Genomic DNA, 17,357 nt, shown 5'->3' with positions numbered 1-17,357 from the left:
AGTGCGAGTTAGATCAACATTTAAATATCTTGTATCCTGCAGGTAAGGTCATGGGAAACAGGTGTATGAGGTTTCCCACGCCATCAAATTTTGAAGAAGGGGAGCATGTTTCTACAGGCCTACACTTCAGGCTTCGGTAGTGCAGCTAGAGTGTGTCATGCTCAAACGCAGTCCAGCAAACATTAGAGAGCAGCTAGATGCTAGATAAAAAGTTTAAGAGACAATGAATTTGCTATATTTATTTCCATTACTAGTAGTGTGACCCAAAAACAAATGAAGAGTGCTGCTCTTATGGGTGTGGCAGAACTGTTAATCATATATATATATATTTTTTTTATTTCCCATTTGCAGATAGGACTGACAAACCAAGCAGCAGTGGATTGAACAACTGCACCACTATGGATAACCTTCAAGGAAGAAAACCGAAAGAAACCCCATTACATTCCTCGTCCTCCTGGCAAACCTTTCAAATATCAGTGTTTCCAATGTCCATTCACCTGCAACATCAAGTCTCACTCTTCAACCACATGAACGGTATAACCTGTGCAAGAACTCCATCTCTCTGGTGTCTCAGCGCATGGAGCAGACAGGGAAAGCATCCAGAGCTTCCCAGCATAATCTAGCTTTCAGTCACAACAGCAAAGAGCTACCACTGGATCTGAATCCAGCAAGCCATTAGAAAATGTCAAGATTGAGAAAGCGGTGATTAAGGAAGCAAGAGAAAAGCCTCAAAGTCCCACCAAGGAGGTCACTAAAGACATCCCTGAGCCAGCTCTTGAGGCCAAGGACAAAAGTGAAGACATGGACACTGCACAGAACAAAATATCTTCAGCCTTCTCGCCAGTTGCAACGGACATGTGAAAGCGAAAGTTCTTTCTTTGTCTCCACATAAGGATGATCAATCAGCCATTCCTCAGTTCTACCAACAAATTGCACCTTGGGTAACATCTGCTTCCCCAGCACAGCTTCTTCCTCCAATACCAGACTATCCTCCATTCATGGTACCTGAAAGGTCCTTGCCTTCCCTCTATGCACCCTAACCACATAACCAAGCAAGCACTCCAGCCTACCAAGTCACGCCTCGAGAGACCCAGAGACCACTAGTGCCATCACCTTTAATCCCACCTAATTCTTCTCTACTCCACCCTTATCAACTACAGATATAGTCACTCTGTTTTCCCCAGTCCACCTCTACCCTACAGCTTCTATCAACACCCTGAACTCTCTATGTCCCTTACAGAGATCCAGGTATCTTCCTCTAGATGTGTACAGCAGCAGATTTTATCCTCGAGAGTATGGAGGGCACCTGGTCCCCCTAACGCATCCTGAATCTTACAGCAGGCTTGCTGAGGACAGGGCAGTCCAGGAGCATAATACAGGAGACAAAGGTACTCGTGAGAGTCCTTTAGAAGGATGTGAATGCCTCTGGGTCTCCAGACAGGCCCAGTACTGGCAGATGTCACCCAGCGTATACCTGTTGGACTCCTGCTTGCTTCCCATGGGGAGTCTCTCTCAGGCAAGCCAATCACATATTATATCAGGGCCGACTAAAGCAACTGATAACTTACCCAAAATGCCACGTGGACAAATTCAAGAGAAAGTGTTACAAAAGACCGAAAGGTAGCTAAATCTAAGTGGTACAAATAAATATGATATGAACATGATTAATTTCATCTTAAATTCATTAATTAACATCTTGTCTCCTCTTTATAGGTATGATTCACAAACCACAATTTCTCAAGAAGCAGTGACATTTCAGACAAGGAGGAGGATGAAGAAACCGAAGAGGAGATAGGTCCCCTTAACCTTTCAAAAAGGGACCAGGCCACATCCAGCACATGACACATCATCACTACCCTGACCGAGAGCTGCATTATGATTCAGAAAGTAGTCAAGAAGAGGCACCGCTCACCTCTGCCTCAGGGTACAGTCCAACAACCAAGCCTTGCCCAACACCTCTGAAACTCCAGAAAGAGAAACCATCAAGCAATGCTGAGTATCCACAACTGAGTCACCCAGTGAACACGATCTAGACCCATGTGACCAAAGGCAGACAGCAGCCTTTGCTTTATGCCAGTTAGCTAGCTCTAGGCACATCATTAATGACACTTCTGTTAGCCAACAAGACGCAACCGAGAGCCAGAACACTCAGTGTCTTCCTTCTCCTGACAACTACTCTGTCAAAGACAGTCCTAACATACTCAATCCAAGCACGCAAACACAGGGACAAAAAAGGGCAAATAATAGACCCTTAAGACACACTAACAAACGAGGCAAAGGTTAAAGAACCATCCCGTCCTCAAGAAAGAGGTCACAGAACTGCTGATAAGAGATGTTAAATAGTGGACTGCTGCAATTCAGATGGTTGAGAGAAAAGCGGTCCAGTGAAAATATCAACACTAAAGAGAGACTTTGCAGAAATATGGCCAGCAGCTACTATCCAGTCTTGAAATATTATAGTATTTATGGCTGTAAAAATTACTTGAGTTATGAATTTCAAAGTTATGAATGAACTAGCAAAGTGTATACCTTCAATGTAAGTTACTTTGAATAAAAGCATCTTCCTTATGCATATATGTAAATAAACATATTTAACACAAGTATTCTTGATGTATAAACATTATGCACTGACTGGAAAAAGACAGCACCCCAGATTACTGAAAAGCTTGTTCGCTTTGACAAATATACAATCTAATGTACAAAAAGTGAGTGGGTGGTGGCATTTAATGTTTTCAATAAAGAATCAAGCCAAACTTGTAATATTGAATAAAGTGTTTGAATAAATTTTATTTGATTTTTCACTGAGTATTTCTGAAGTGGAGCATGATAGGTACAAAGAACGTACATTATACTCAGATTAAGATTAATGACAATTTGACTACTTATTACCGTGGCCTAGAGAGCTTAACATGCTGCAATTTAAGAAAACACATGCAATTACAAAAAATGCCAGCAAAATTAGGGAAAAGATCTTCATCTGTTGACAGCACACGGTGGCAAACTTCCCACAACACATACAGTGAAGTCAGAATTATTAGCCCCCCCTTCAATTTTTTTTCTTCTTTTTTAATATTTCCCAATTTTGTTTAACATAGCAAGGAAATTTTCACAGTATATATGATAATATTTTTCTTCTGGACAAAGTCTTCAAAGACAAAGGGTCAAAATTATTAGCCTCTTTAAGCTAATTTTTTTTTTCTATAGTCTACAGAACAAACCATGATTATACAGTACTTGCCTAATTACCCTAACCTGCCTAGTTAACCTAATTAACCTAGTTAAGCCTTTAAATGTCACTTTAATCTGTATAGAAGTGTCCTGAAAAATATCTAGTAAAATATTATTTACTGTAATCATGTCAAAGATAAAAGAAATCAGTTATTAGAAATGAGTTATTAAAACTGTGTGTTTAGAAATGTGTTGAAAAAATCTTCGCTCCGTTAACAAAGATTGCGGAAAAAGTAACAGGAGGGCTAATAATTCTGACTTCAACTGTATATATTAATAAATGTGCTGCATTTTCTCACAACACAACATTTTACAATAACGCACTTCATTTCTCTGACAACGCAAACAATTTACCAAAACTTACTGCATTTTCTCACAACACAACGTAAATGTTTCAAGGGGACCCAAAAACGTGACGGATGCCATTGTGCCATGACTATTGCTTAGTGAAAGGTGAATTTTTTGTTGTTTTCTTTAATTTAATATCCCAATTCCCAAGTCTTTTGTATTTATTAGCCTAAATAACTACTACCTGTATAGCCGGGTCTGTCACGTTTTAGGGTCTCTTTACAACATTTCTGTAGTGTTCCGAGCTATTTGAAAGTGTAATCCAGAAAATGTTTTATTAATATGTTTGCCTTGTGTGAAATTGCAATGCATTTTTTATGCGCTTGCATTGTGACAATTTGCAGCACGTGTGCTGTCAAACAGATGAAGATCTTCTCAATTTGCTGGCGTTTTTTGTAATTGCATGTGTTTTGCAGCACATTAAGCTCACTCAGCCAACATTCCTTATGTTGGTATGGCAGTTTTAAAATATAACAGGATAAAATAACTAACCATCTGACAGACGTGAAGGAAGCAGGAGTCCTCTTCGGCCTAGCTCTGCCAGAGCCAGGCAGCCCCCATGCCAGGCATTATCTGTTTCCTGAAAACTGCATATAGCACAATACAAATATATAGTGTAATATAATAAAATTCCATATTTGATAATGCTTCAACCATAACCTCACATCTCAGCTATGTAATTTCATACCTGAAACACTCTAAAACAGATTCAACCACGTCATCAGCAAGCTCTTTAGGCAGTCTACCAGTAACCCTTCCAATCCTGCAGGCAGATAAAAAGAAGAATACTGGTTAAAAAATAATAATAATAATTTGCTTTTGCTAGACATATTTTAGAGAGAAACATGGCACTATGATATCCAGCTCATGTAGGCCATGTAAAACAGTGTAATTTAAGAACGTGACTATTCTCACCCTTTGGGCAGAAGACCATCGAACTATTGTCCTCTTTGTCTTTCAGTCCTAACAACAGTTGTTCTACAACAGAATAGGCGAATTAGCTTTATAAGAGAACGTTTATTTTATTTTTCAAGAGAATGTTAAAAACAAATAGTTACTTACCAATGACAGTCTCGACCTCCTGAGGTATGTCATAGTCTTCATCTTGGCTCACAGGACTCTAGATCAGGTTTTGTAGCCTCTACACTTTCAGTGACAGAAGACTGGGCCAGGTTAACAGCAAGTGACCGACTTCCTCTCTGGTACCTGTTCATGAAAAAACACTTTTTGACACACATTTTTTTTGTTTTTGTTGATTTCTTCATGTTGTGTCAATCCTTTACTCTTCAATTACCTCCATTTGGCCAAACGTGGTTTCAGAAAAGTTAAGCCAAGTCTCTGGACAACTTTTACTCCAAGTTTTACGCAATGTGGCCTGGTTACTTTCAGCTATTTTCTTCTGGTTCAGGCACTGCAGAACTGTGGGGGCTGCGATTGTGAAGAGATTGGTAAACATTTGTCTAAATATATTTTGGTATGATAGAAATTAAAAAAGATACACACCATACTGGAGAAAGTCATCCCGTTTCCCATGTTTGAAGAGCTGGGCCTGGTAGGAAATCATCACTTGATTAGGATTATGAAACATTTGTTCTATACCATGTGTTTAAGTTATTTTATGCAGACTCTGCATAACTACTTGAGGCCCTGTTTGGGAAATGCATAACTTCCATAGCTAACTTTAAAAATCTTGCAATGCATCAAACGTTGATGTGAAGTCAAATTTATTAAACACATTTGCAAAATCCAGTTAAGCTTAATGCCAGCAGCAGTGCCTTAAAAAGCATTTATCGAGCATAAAAGTGCACCGCACATGTTTCTGCTCATTGACCCCGTGGCATTTAAAGCTAATATGCAAAACGTCGATGGCAGTTTTAGCACCTCAGGCATTCCCAACACACAGAGCCAGTTTTGTGAGCCTCGAGCAACAGAGATGCGCTTCACAAAAGAATTACAATAGCAGGATCAATTTCACGTGCATGATGTCCCAATGCAAAGTAACAAACTCTGATAAAGATCAGGCATTAAATGAGCAATTACCAGTGCTTTATCTTGCAATGTAACCCTCTTCTGGCTTTGGCAGGTATCAACTGATATTTAGCTATTATTAAACAATGCAGGAATTACAAGCTTTAAAACCCATTCACAACAAGCATGCTAACTATAAAACCTAATGATAACATTACGTTTCATATTCATACATATCCAACCATATCATTTCTGTGTCTGTCATATTGTAAAATCTGCTGTTGGCTCCCCTATTCTTAATATATTAGATCAATGTTCCTCAACCAGGAGTATGTGGACCCCTAGTGGCTCTTAAAGCAATTGCAGTGGGACCAAAAGGTCATGAGACCTAAACCCTTTTGTAATTCATGTCAACATATGAACGCTTCAATGATTGATATATTCATGCCACATAATAAGTAAATTGCTTTTAATAGGGGACCTATTATGCCACTTTTAACAAGATGTAGAATACGTCTTTGGTGTCCCTACAGCAGGGGTGTCCAAAACTCGGTCCTGGGGGTCAAGTGTCCTGCAATATTTTAGTTCCAACCCCAATTAAACACACCTGAACCAGCTAGTCAAGCTCTTTCAATGTATACTAGACACTTCCAGGGAGGTGTCTTGAAGGAAGTTGGAGCTAAACTATGCAGGACACCGGACCTCCAGGACCATGTTTGGACACCCCTGCCCTAGAGTGTGTATGTGAAGTAATCTTCACACGAATAATCTTTTATAACTTTTGAAACTGTCCATTTTAGGCTTCAATCTAAATTGTACCATTTTGGTGACTGAGATTGTGCTCCTAGCCCTCTTTTCTATAAACCGAAAGCACCAACTGTCAAAAAGGGGAAAATCTGCATCCCAATGCTGAGATCTGACAGTTCTTCAAATTAAGCAACATAATTTAAAGAAACTGTTCATGCAACATATACATTTGAATTATGATTTAATTACATCGTTTACCTCTAATTTCAAACGAGCAGATGCATTTGGCTTGAGGCCAGAGATCTAAAGCATTTAGTTCCTAGTTCTACCAAGAAAAACATATATAATTTTGAATCAAGTATATTTTTGAGAGCATGAAAAAAAGTTTCAGATTTAAAGGTGCTCCAGAACTGAAAAAAGGTTGAGAAGCACTGTATTATATTGCTTATTAAAACATTACAGTTCCAATTACCTCTGCATTTGTTGTTTTGCCCATATACATCTATGGAACAAAATATGAAACCATGTGACATTTCTTAAGATTTTATGGCTGTATTGAAGTTAGTTGATTTGTGCAAAATTGAGTAAAATGCTACATTTTATTTTATTCTGTAAAAAACTGATAACATTTCTTTTCTTTTTGCCTTTAAAAAAAAAGTTTTGCCTTTTTAGTAGAAAATTACAATTGTTCATGATCGCAAATGTTTTCATTTGTTGTGATTGACAGTGTTAGAACACTGGTATTGTGTCCAATAAAAATTAATACAGTGCTTCCCAAAGGTTTGTAATACACTTGCGGTGGTAGCTGGATTGAAACATACCATTTACCCACATCACATAAATAGTTAACTACAGCTGAAGTTGTGCTACAGTTGAATAATTAAACCCCCTGAATTATTAGCCCCCCAGTTTACTTTTCCCCCCAATTTCTGTTTAACAAAGACCAGATTTTTTCAACACATTTCTAAACATAATAGTTTTAATAACTCATTTCTAATAACTGATTTCTTTTATCTTTGCCATGATGACAGTAAATAATATTTGAGTAGATATTTTTCAAGACACTTCTATACAGCTTAAAGTGACATTTAAAGGCTTAACTAAGTTAATAAGGTTAACTAGGCAGGTTAGGGTAATTAGGCAAGTTATTGTATAACGATGGTTTGTTCTGTAGAAAAATATTATAATAATAATAGCTTAAAATAATAGCTGAAAGGGGGTAATAATTTTGACCTTAAAATGGATTTCAAAAAATTTAAAACTGCTTTTTTTTCTAGCCGAAATAAAACAAATAAGACAAATAAGAAAAAATATTATCAGACATACTGTGAAAATTTTCTTGCACTGTTAAACATCATTTTGGAAATATTTAAAAAAGAAAAAAAAATCAAATGGGGTTTAATAATTCTAATTTCAACTGTATATGCAACAAACAAAAGATAATTTAATTTTTAACAATAATTTTATTTATTATGACAGTGCTTTACACTTTCTTTTCAATGGGTTTAAGTAAAAAAAGACTATTGAGATAAAAAAAATCCACTATTTCTGTTACTTTTATGCTATTCAGGAGTAGGCATGGGACGATAACCGGTTTCAAGGTTTACCGTGGTTTGATAAAGTCAAGGTATTAAAACCGCAAAAATGTTTTGTTATACCGTTTCTAAGGTCTATGTAGAGGTTTTTTTAAGTGTTTTTAACATGTTGTAAAAAAATCTGTGTTTTTGAAACTAATGAAGATAATAGAAGTCAATGGCTTATTTTAATTATGTAACCTGACATGTTTACTGATCCAAAATATTTTAAATGTTTCCTAAAATGTAATATATTGTGTTAAATGAAAAAAAAAGTTGTTGTTTTTTAACTCAGACATTTTTACTAAGACATTTTTACAGCAGTAAACACAATACCGTGATACTGTGATACCGTGAAACTGTGATATTTTTATCTAAGGTTAACATACCGTCAGAAACTTATACCGGCCCATACCTATTCAGGAGCCATGTGCACCCACTGACAGGTCAAATCTGCTTCTCTCTCTCTCTTTCAAGTTCAAAGTAAACTTGAATCCCAAAGCATTTTAGTATGTTTTAGTATCTTTTATGTGAAGCTGCTTTGACACAATCTACATTGTATAAGCGCTATACAAATAAAGGTGAATTGAATTGAATTGAATTGAATGTATATAAAATATGACAGAAAAAGGAATAAAAAAGACAATATCTCTAAAAATTATCTATCACTTGTGAAGCAAGCGGAAAGTAGTTTAGAAAGTAGCTTTAGAAAGCAAAAGCAAAAGTTGAATCCTGGACATTTTAGGAGATTCAGAAACCCGGGCCGGATGAAATTTGAAGTCCTAAAAAAGCACGCCTCTGTGTGTCTGCAAAGCATGTGGAACTGTCTGTAGGAGTTCTGACAACGAAACGGGTAAACAAGAGAAGATTTTCCACTACTTAATCGATCATGGATGTTTGGTTATATTAAGCGGATACAATAAAGTGTAAAAGGATGTTAATAATAGTAAAAAACCATGTCACTAAATATACTTGGGCGGCCGTTAACATACCTGGGGGGCCTGCTCAAGTAAAGATTATGTGTGGGAAGCACTGGTATTTGTCAGAAAACCTAAAAAACAGCAATCCTGGATGAGCCCCCAATTGTTACGAATTATATCAAGAATCCTTAATCAAAAAGAAGTTAGACTAAAGATGTAACAAGAAACAAATTAAAAACATAATCCCCCTCACTCCCCAAGATCTCAAAAACCAAACTCACAGACCACTGAGAATTATCAAGAAAAGATTAGTTATTTACATAAAAATAAGAACGTCCGAAGGGGTTAAGCCAAAGTAAATGACAATAAACAAAAGTAAATTACAGAAAACTTCCCTGGAAAATAGATTTTAAATAAAACATGGAAAATTTACCTCCCTACCAACAACACAAAAGAAAATGAAAATAATAAACAAGGCACCAACCTTGTTAATGCTGTTGTTATTTTGACCAATTGTACGTTTATGCTCTAAATGACATTTGTATTTTAACAGCAAAAATGTCATCAGTAGAAAAAAACTCAAAAACAAATCTATTATCGAAAAATACAAAGAAAAAAGTGGAATCTCTTTTTTCCTGTAGCTGTAAATGTGTCCGTTTATAGACCAACATTCATTACATCTACACCCACGCTTTTTATGTTACTGCAAGTGGAAGTTGTACTGTACGCAGCCCTATATGTGAAATAAACAGTGGTTTGGAGGCTCACCAGAGATTGTAGAGCTCCATCAAGGATCACAGTCCCCTCCATGGTCATCTCACTGCTCTGAGAAATGGTGGTCAAACACCAGTCCAGAAAATCACCCAGACGCTTCTGCTTCACATCTGGACGGGTCACAAACCTTTGCAGACAACATACAAACTCTTAAAACAAAGAGATCAAGTGTTCAAACAGCGCCCTCTACTGTTCAGTGAGTAAACTAGTCAATACAGAGCACCTCAACACCTGCTTTTATTTCCCACATATAAGGACAAGATAAAATTGCTAACACAAAAAGAAAATCCTGTAAACACTTACTTACTGTAACGGTGTTCCAAACATATAAAACTTTTTTTTTCATAATTCTAATTTTACAAAATGGTTTCTTTTTTAATAAAATCTGAGAGATTTCATAGCACTGGAATTCTATACACCCAGGAAGTTGCTAAGACTTTTACCTTCCACGTTTTGCACTATTTTGCCCTTTTTCAGTTTTTCTTTTTCAATAAATCTGCAAAAATGTCAACAATTCTGTGTTTTTCTGTCAATACGGGATGCTGTGTGTACATTAAGGGTTCAGTTCTGGGTCATCTGCTATTCATCATCTACTTCTTTCACTTGGTTATATTTTCCACAAACACCAAATTCATTTTCATTGCTATGCAGAAGACACACAGCTCTACCTATCAACCAAACCTAACCTCAAACTACCACCATCATCCCTTACCAACTGCTTCTCTGACATCAAATCCTGGTTCACCTCAAACTTCTTGCAATTAAACTATAATAAAACCGAACTTCTTCTCATAGGTACGTGATCCACTTTAAACAAATCACATAACTTTTCTATTTTCACAGATGATTCTGTCATTACCCCCTACCTTCAGGGTAAGATTCTGGGGGTCATCTTTGACAGCACCCTTTCAATCACTTCACATGTTAATAATGTCACCCGGTCCGCTTATTTCCACCTTCGAAATATAAATTGTATAAGTTCTTCCCTCACACCTCATTCAACTGCCATTGTTCATAGTTCAATTCAATTCACCTTTATTTGTATAGCGCTTTTACAATGTAGGTTGTGTCAAAGCAGCTTCACATAGAAGATTATAGTGAATTGAAACAGTGCAGTTATGTTTTCAGAGCTTAAGTTCAGTCCAGTTTAGCTCAGTTCAGTGTGGTTTAATATTCACTGCTGAGAATCCAAACACTGAAGAGCAACCATTTCCCCGTCTGGCCAAACGTCTTGTGCAGAGCTGCAGTCTAGGCACCGGAGTTAAGTCACATCCCATTGACCTCCGTAATAAAATCTTCAATAAATTACAACTGGTACAAAAATGCTGCAGCCCATTGGATTCCCATCTTTTTTAGAATTATAATTATTTATTAACTAAATATTTTTCATATCAACACACCTCAAACAATCAGATCTTCTTCTTCCATTCCCCCTGTCTGCCTTGTCACCATTGGGAGCAGAGCCTTCAGCCACTCTGCTCCTCAGCTTTGAAATTTACTTCCGCCTGATCTCGTAATCTAAACTCTCTTTTACAATTTAAATCTAAACTCAAAACACATTTGTTTAGAACAACTTACTCTCTTTAACTGCATTTCTTTTTTAATTGTATTGTATTCTATTGACTTTTATATTTTTTATTTGAACTGACTGTCCTTGCTGTCTTGTACGATGACATTGAGTCTCAAGAAAGGCGCCTTTAAATAAAATGCATAATTATTATTATTATTATTATTATTATTATTAAGGAACTTTAATGATTTTAGCATATGGCTGCAATATAAAACATATGATTGAAAAATTTAAGAGGGTCTGAATACTTTCCGTACCCACTGTATATATAATAAAAATATTCTTATAGCACTTACTTTGATACCAGCACTGATGCAGCGTCTCGAGATTTGTCACTGACTCTAAGAAAGGACTGGCAAAAAAATAAAATAAATTAAAAATCAAACAACTGCTTCAGTCATCAATTTATAAAATTAATAAAACTAAATACAGTTATTACTAAAATTATTGATATTAATCAACATGCTCAAGTAAATGAGTGATGTGTTGCTGGGGGCTTTACCTTGGCAACCTCCAGAATACGATCCATGATGGGCTCTCTGTTTGTCCCCGGGACAGTGGACAGATGGCCATCCAGACGAGACAAGTCAAAGGGAATAAGACATGTCATAGACAGCCAGAGGAGGAGTATGTAGCGCGTTTCCCACGTCTAATAGAGAAAATTACAATCATTAAATGATGAACAACTTTTGTGCTTTTAGAAATTTAAACAGCAGAAAAAAAAGATACTGTAGTTTGTTTTAAACCAGAAATTACTGACTGCATTTGTTTTTCCTACTAAGGAAATCAGTGGTAACATAATTGAAAATATCTTATTTCGTGTTCAACTGAAAATTAAAAATACACCTAAAGGTTTGGAACCACTTGAGGGTGATAAAATTCACTTTTGGGTGAATTATCCATCTAAAAAAGATAAATGCATTTGTGCATGTAATACTTAATTGTTTCACTTGAGTAAATAACATATTGTTTAATCTACTGGATCAGATAGAGGAAAAAAGAGCCAATAACCAGTGATTAACTCACCTCAGTGTCTTTTTGGTCCTGTCTGCATAAGAGGTCCAGAACTGGCTGAACATCTGACACTTCATGAGGGAAAAGCTGCATGAAGATTTTGTAGCCTCTGACCTGCAAAAACACCAGAAATTTAGCCACAAATCAAAACGATTCTCAAGTGGAACTTATATAGAGAGAGTATATAGTGCTTATAGTGCTGTGCATCATCTTGCCTTTGAGATGATGTAAAGGAATTTAAAACAGAGATGGACCAGAAGAGGTGGCGACTTCTCACTGCGGATCATCTCCAAAAGCATGTTTAGCATCCACTCTGCACAGCGGCAAATCCAGAATTATTAATAGGGTATATGCAGCAGAGCTTTTCATTTTCAGTAATTTAGTTAAAGCTCTTCCAGTGGACTGTATGCCATTATAAAATCGCCATGCCTAAGGTCTGTTTTCTTTAAAAACCAATGATCTTCACTGCCTGATTTATATACAATATAAATTGGGTTTCAGACCGGACAAGAAGCACTGTATTAAATGACATTTTTCAGCACCATGTTTTTAAAATATGAAAATTAATTTTACTTCAGTATTTTCAATGGAGTTCTGCGATAGCCTGCTGATATTGACAGCATGTGCATGTAAACGGCTTTACACTTGAGCAACTAAATGAATGCTTAAGTCTATTTAACTTATTGTACTTTAATTACATTACAAAATTGATGCTGTAAAGAAACCCTATAAAAAAGTGAGTGTTCAGTCAGAAAGCACATGCATTATGTCCATTACACAGTGTACATGAAGCTTTATCTCACCTAGATGAGGGTCCAGTAGATGTGGCTGCTCCTGGTAGCGATCCATGATAACTGCAATTACAAGCCAATGCACACTAATTGTTTTGTCATTTTATGTAATAGGGTAGTATACAAAATATAGCAGAACAAAAAAAGCAAACCGACAAGACAGACACAGGAAAAAGACAAACTACAGACAGACAGCGGACTGACGCACACCACAAAGCAACAACAGCAGTGCTTCCCACAGGTTTGAAATATACTTGCGGTGAAACACACCTTTTACCCACAGCACATAAATAGTCAACTATATGAAACAAAGAAAACGTACTTAGATTTTTAACACTATTTTTTTTTTCTGTTTTAAACTTTTTTGTCTTTTCAATAGGTCAAAGCTAAAAAAAAAAAAAAAACATGCTGAAATAAATGCAAAAAAATCCACTATTTCTCTTTTATGCTATTCAGGAGCCATGTGCCCCCACTGACAGATAAAAAAATATGCATCTCTCTATCTCTCACTCAAGTTCAAGTTGCTTTATTGGCATGACATTTTGGGATGAAAACAGACAATATCTCTAAAAATAATAATAATTACAAAAATAAAACATGTAGATTGTTTAAATAAGACGAATGAGTTGATTAGCCATTTCTAACGGTGCACAAATATTCTGCAGTCAATTTAGATGTAATTACATCCTCTCTGACTATATAGATATAGTTTAGATTAAAGAATGAATTATTTAATGTCTCTCTCGCTCTCGTGGATGTGCACATAAAATTAACGATGAAAATGAAAGTAAAACCAAATCCCGGACATTTTAGTAGATTTAGAAACCCCGGCCAGATGCAAAAAGGTGCGCGTGTTGGTATGCAGAGCTCATGAGATTGTCTGTGCAGTATGCATTGACAGTTGACAGTGCGCACACAGAACAAGCAGCATGAAACAGGTAAACGAGAGAAAATGTTCCACTAATCGCTTGCGGATGTTTGGTTACATTGGCCGGATACAAAAAAGTGTAAAAGGATAATAATCATAGCAAACAACAAAAAACTTTGGCCTGCCGAAGTAAAGTCTATGTGTGGGAAGCACTGAACAGACAGACAAAACAAAAATAAATACCAACAATAGACAGACACACACTACAGACTGCTAGACAGACACAGACAACAGACAGACAACTAGACAGACAATTGACTGACAAACACAATAGACAGATTTAGAATGTATATCAGCATGTCAGACAACTGACAAGTACCCACATCAGACAGACACAACAAAAAGACAGACCAAAAACGGATAGACACAATAAAATAACAGACAGACAAAAGACAGACACACCACAAAGACAGACTGAAATCAGACAGACACAACAAAATGACAAACCGACATGGTCTTGCATGTATTTAGCCCTTTTTTTTTTACATATAACAACTTATAGTTCTGTGTTTTTGACATTATTGCAAGTTCACTAAAAGCTGAAATTATTAGATAAATAAAACTTAAAATATATATTTACCTTCCTGCAATATCCTTATTGCAATAAACAGTAGTTTTTAGGCCTGTTTCATTTTAGTAAAGAAGTATTAGATTCATAGGTGTGCATTTTAAGTTATTATGTATCAAATGTGCACTCCAAACTTGTTCTTGATTGAGACATGTTCAATTCTTCTTTCATCATTTGCAATGTTTCCAAATTACATGTTTGTAATTTTTAAATTAAGTACATTAATTGTAAGTAATGTAAAAGCTGCACACGTTGTGGATAAAAAGATATACAAATAAATGTTCATTTTTAGCTTGTACAGTTCAAATAATTGTTCAGTTTTTTTTATTGCTGTCATTAAAAAAATCAAATTAACACAATGACACCTTGTGTTTGTGTCAGTCTGAACAGCCGCGCAAAAAAAACTATAAACCTAGGGGAAACAATGTTATTATTATTATTGTTAATCCCAGAATGTGGATTGTTAAATACACTGTTAATTGTAAATTACCAATTATATGTCATTTCTTTTCATATGTTATGTGTTCATACGTTATGAATGTTACAGTTATCATGCTAATAAAGCAAGTTTGAATTGAATTAGACAGACAGACATATTCTTACCCACAAACTTCTCGATGGTGGCCTCTCTGCTGACCGTGTCGTGATGAATGTCTGGTAGGCTGCTGATGAGAGCTCGAGTCTCGGTGCTCTCTGTGAACTCAGACAGCACACACGCCTGAGCCAAAACCTCCGCATCCTCCCCATTACACGCACCCTCCATCACTACCAGGCCTGCTTCTCACTGACCAGGTTTAAATAGTGCTAATCGTGCGGGTTAAAGTAACGTTAGATGCAGCAAGTCTCTGAGAGCAAGATCTAGATAGCTGAAGTGTCTGCCGCTCACATTAACACATTCATTTCACTTTAAACTTCAGGTAACTACTTCACGGTTCGTCTGATGTCGTGCAAAACTTAGGTTAAAAGTAACTCAGTGTCCACTCCACAAGACTGACGAATTGTCTTACATATGACATAATCAGAAAAGAACTGCGTTGAAGGTGTGTAATGCATGCCGCGTATTATGATGCTCGCGTCGCTTCTGTCGCACACGGCAACGTCAACGGCAAGTCGCGAGGAACAAAATAAATCAAAACGCGTTTTAATTTCAAGTTTGAAGTCTTCATATGTATGTGAAAGAAATCGCTGAAATCATGCTTAATAAAGCTGCTACTTTGTTACATATTGTTTCATTAAAAAATTACAGGACATATAAAGTTGATATATATATATATATATATATATATATATATATATATATATATATATATATATATATATATATATATATATATATATATATATATATATGTTTTTTTTTCCTTTGTTTTTTTAGATTTTTTCAACACTCTAATCACAATAGTTTTAATAACTCATTTCTAATAACAGATTTATTTTATCTTTCTCATGATGACAGTAAATAATATTTTACTAGATATTTTTCAATATACTTCTATAAAGCGTAAAGTGACATTTAAAGGCTTAAGGTTAATTACGTTAACTAGGATAGTGTAATTAGGCAAGTTATTGTATAACGATGGTCTGTTCTGTAGACTATACTGAAAAAAATATATAGTTTAAAGGCGCTAATAATTTTGACATTAAAATGTGTTTTTTTTTTTTTAAAATAATACCTGCTTTTATTCTAAGACAAAAAAGACTTTCTCCAAAAATAACAATATTATAAGACAAACTGTAAAAATTGCCTTGCTCTGTTAAACATAATTTGGGAAATATATAAAAAAAACAAAAAAAAACAAAGAGGGGCTAATTATTCTGACTTCAACTATATTTAACTGAACTGTCCATAGTGTATGTTTGGGAATGAATGTGTATGGATGTTTCCCAGTGATGGGGTGCGGCTGGAAGGGCATCCACTGCGTATAACATATGCTGGATAAGTTGGCGGTCCATTCCCAGATTAATAAAGGGACTAATATATATATATATATATATATATATATATATATATATATATATATATATATATATATATATATATATATATATATACACACACACACACAGTATATATATGAAGAATTTAGATCATTTAGATCAGGGGTCACCAATCTCGGTTCAGGAGGGCCGGTGTCCCTGCAGGTTTTAGCTCCAACTTGCCTCAACACAGCTGCCTGGGTGTTTTAAATATACCTAGTAAGACCGTGATTAGCGTGTTCAGGTGTGTTTGATTAGGGTTGGAGCTAAAATGTGCAGGACGAACCAAACAAAATTTAGATGCAAAAACCTCTAATTGCCATCTGAAATTTCCAGAGAAAATGAATATTTTTTTTCTTAACCACCTTATGTTGAGATATTTCACTTTAAAGAACAGGAAAAACACTTATTCTTTGCCATAAAAGTGATATTACTGAACATGCACACAGGAGCCTGATAAAAAGCCCATTTTAGAGAAAAATTTCAGATGGCATTTCGAGGTTATTGCATCTTAACTCTTCATATATATATATATATATATATATATATATATATATATATATATATATATATATATATATATATATATATATATATATATATATATATATATATTTGACAATTTGAAAGTATTTGGAAACATAATTTAAATTATCATATATAATTATATTGGACATCATTACATAATTGCATAATAAGCAAAAGAAAAAACTAATTGACTAAAAAACAATTAGTATAAAAAAACTAATTTGGAGCAAAAAAAAAAAAAATGTTGCATCATGTGTGTCACTTAACTGACAGCTGATTGGTTGTGTTTTGTTTCGCAATCTCTAACCCAAAATAAAATCTGCTCCTGAACAGGTAAGTTGTGCATCTCAAGTTACTGTGGTGACAAAACCCAATTAATACCAACCTCCTTTTTGTAGCCTGAAGACTGGATTTGCTCAAAC

The 17,357-nt window shown here is 35.5% G+C and overlaps 1 protein-coding gene and 1 pseudogene across 1 annotated transcript; one reads left to right on the top strand and one right to left on the bottom strand.

The window, feature by feature from the left end:
- The first annotated feature begins 398 nt into the window (after positions 1-398).
- Positions 399-2,284, top strand: LOC130220587 (zinc finger protein 750-like; annotated as a pseudogene).
- Positions 2,285-4,537: 2,253 nt separating this feature from the next.
- LOC130221651 (tubulin-specific chaperone D-like) lies at positions 4,538-15,509 on the bottom strand. Its single transcript, XM_056454212.1, has 11 exons — positions 15,034-15,509; positions 12,947-12,997; positions 12,359-12,456; positions 12,156-12,257; positions 11,632-11,778; positions 11,426-11,481; positions 9,554-9,686; positions 5,080-5,125; positions 4,871-5,004; positions 4,639-4,782; positions 4,538-4,554 (listed from the first exon to the last, which is right to left on the bottom strand). Exons 1-10 carry the CDS (start codon positions 15,191-15,193, stop codon positions 4,750-4,752), a joined length of 960 nt encoding a protein of 319 aa, XP_056310187.1. The 5' UTR covers positions 15,194-15,509; the 3' UTR covers positions 4,538-4,554; positions 4,639-4,749.
- Positions 15,510-17,357: the final 1,848 nt, after the last annotated feature.

This window comes from Danio aesculapii, chromosome 3, assembly GCF_903798145.1.
Source record: "Danio aesculapii chromosome 3, fDanAes4.1, whole genome shotgun sequence".
Taxonomy (NCBI): Eukaryota; Metazoa; Chordata; class Actinopteri; order Cypriniformes; family Danionidae; genus Danio; species Danio aesculapii.
Note: the sequence above shows the minus strand (reverse complement) of the source record. Positions and strands in the feature narration are given on the sequence as shown.

Coding starts and splice junctions, on each gene's coding strand:
- LOC130221651 (XM_056454212.1), bottom strand. CDS start 15,193: ATGGAGGGTGCGTGTAATGGGGAGGATGCGGAGGTTTTGGCTCAGGCG. Junction 12,998..15,033: donor CACCATCGAGAAGTTTGTGG/GTAAGAATATGT, acceptor TTGTAATTGCAG/TTATCATGGATCGCTACCAG. Junction 11,779..12,155: donor AGGACCAAAAAGACACTGAG/GTGAGTTAATCA, acceptor TTTCTCTATTAG/ACGTGGGAAACGCGCTACAT.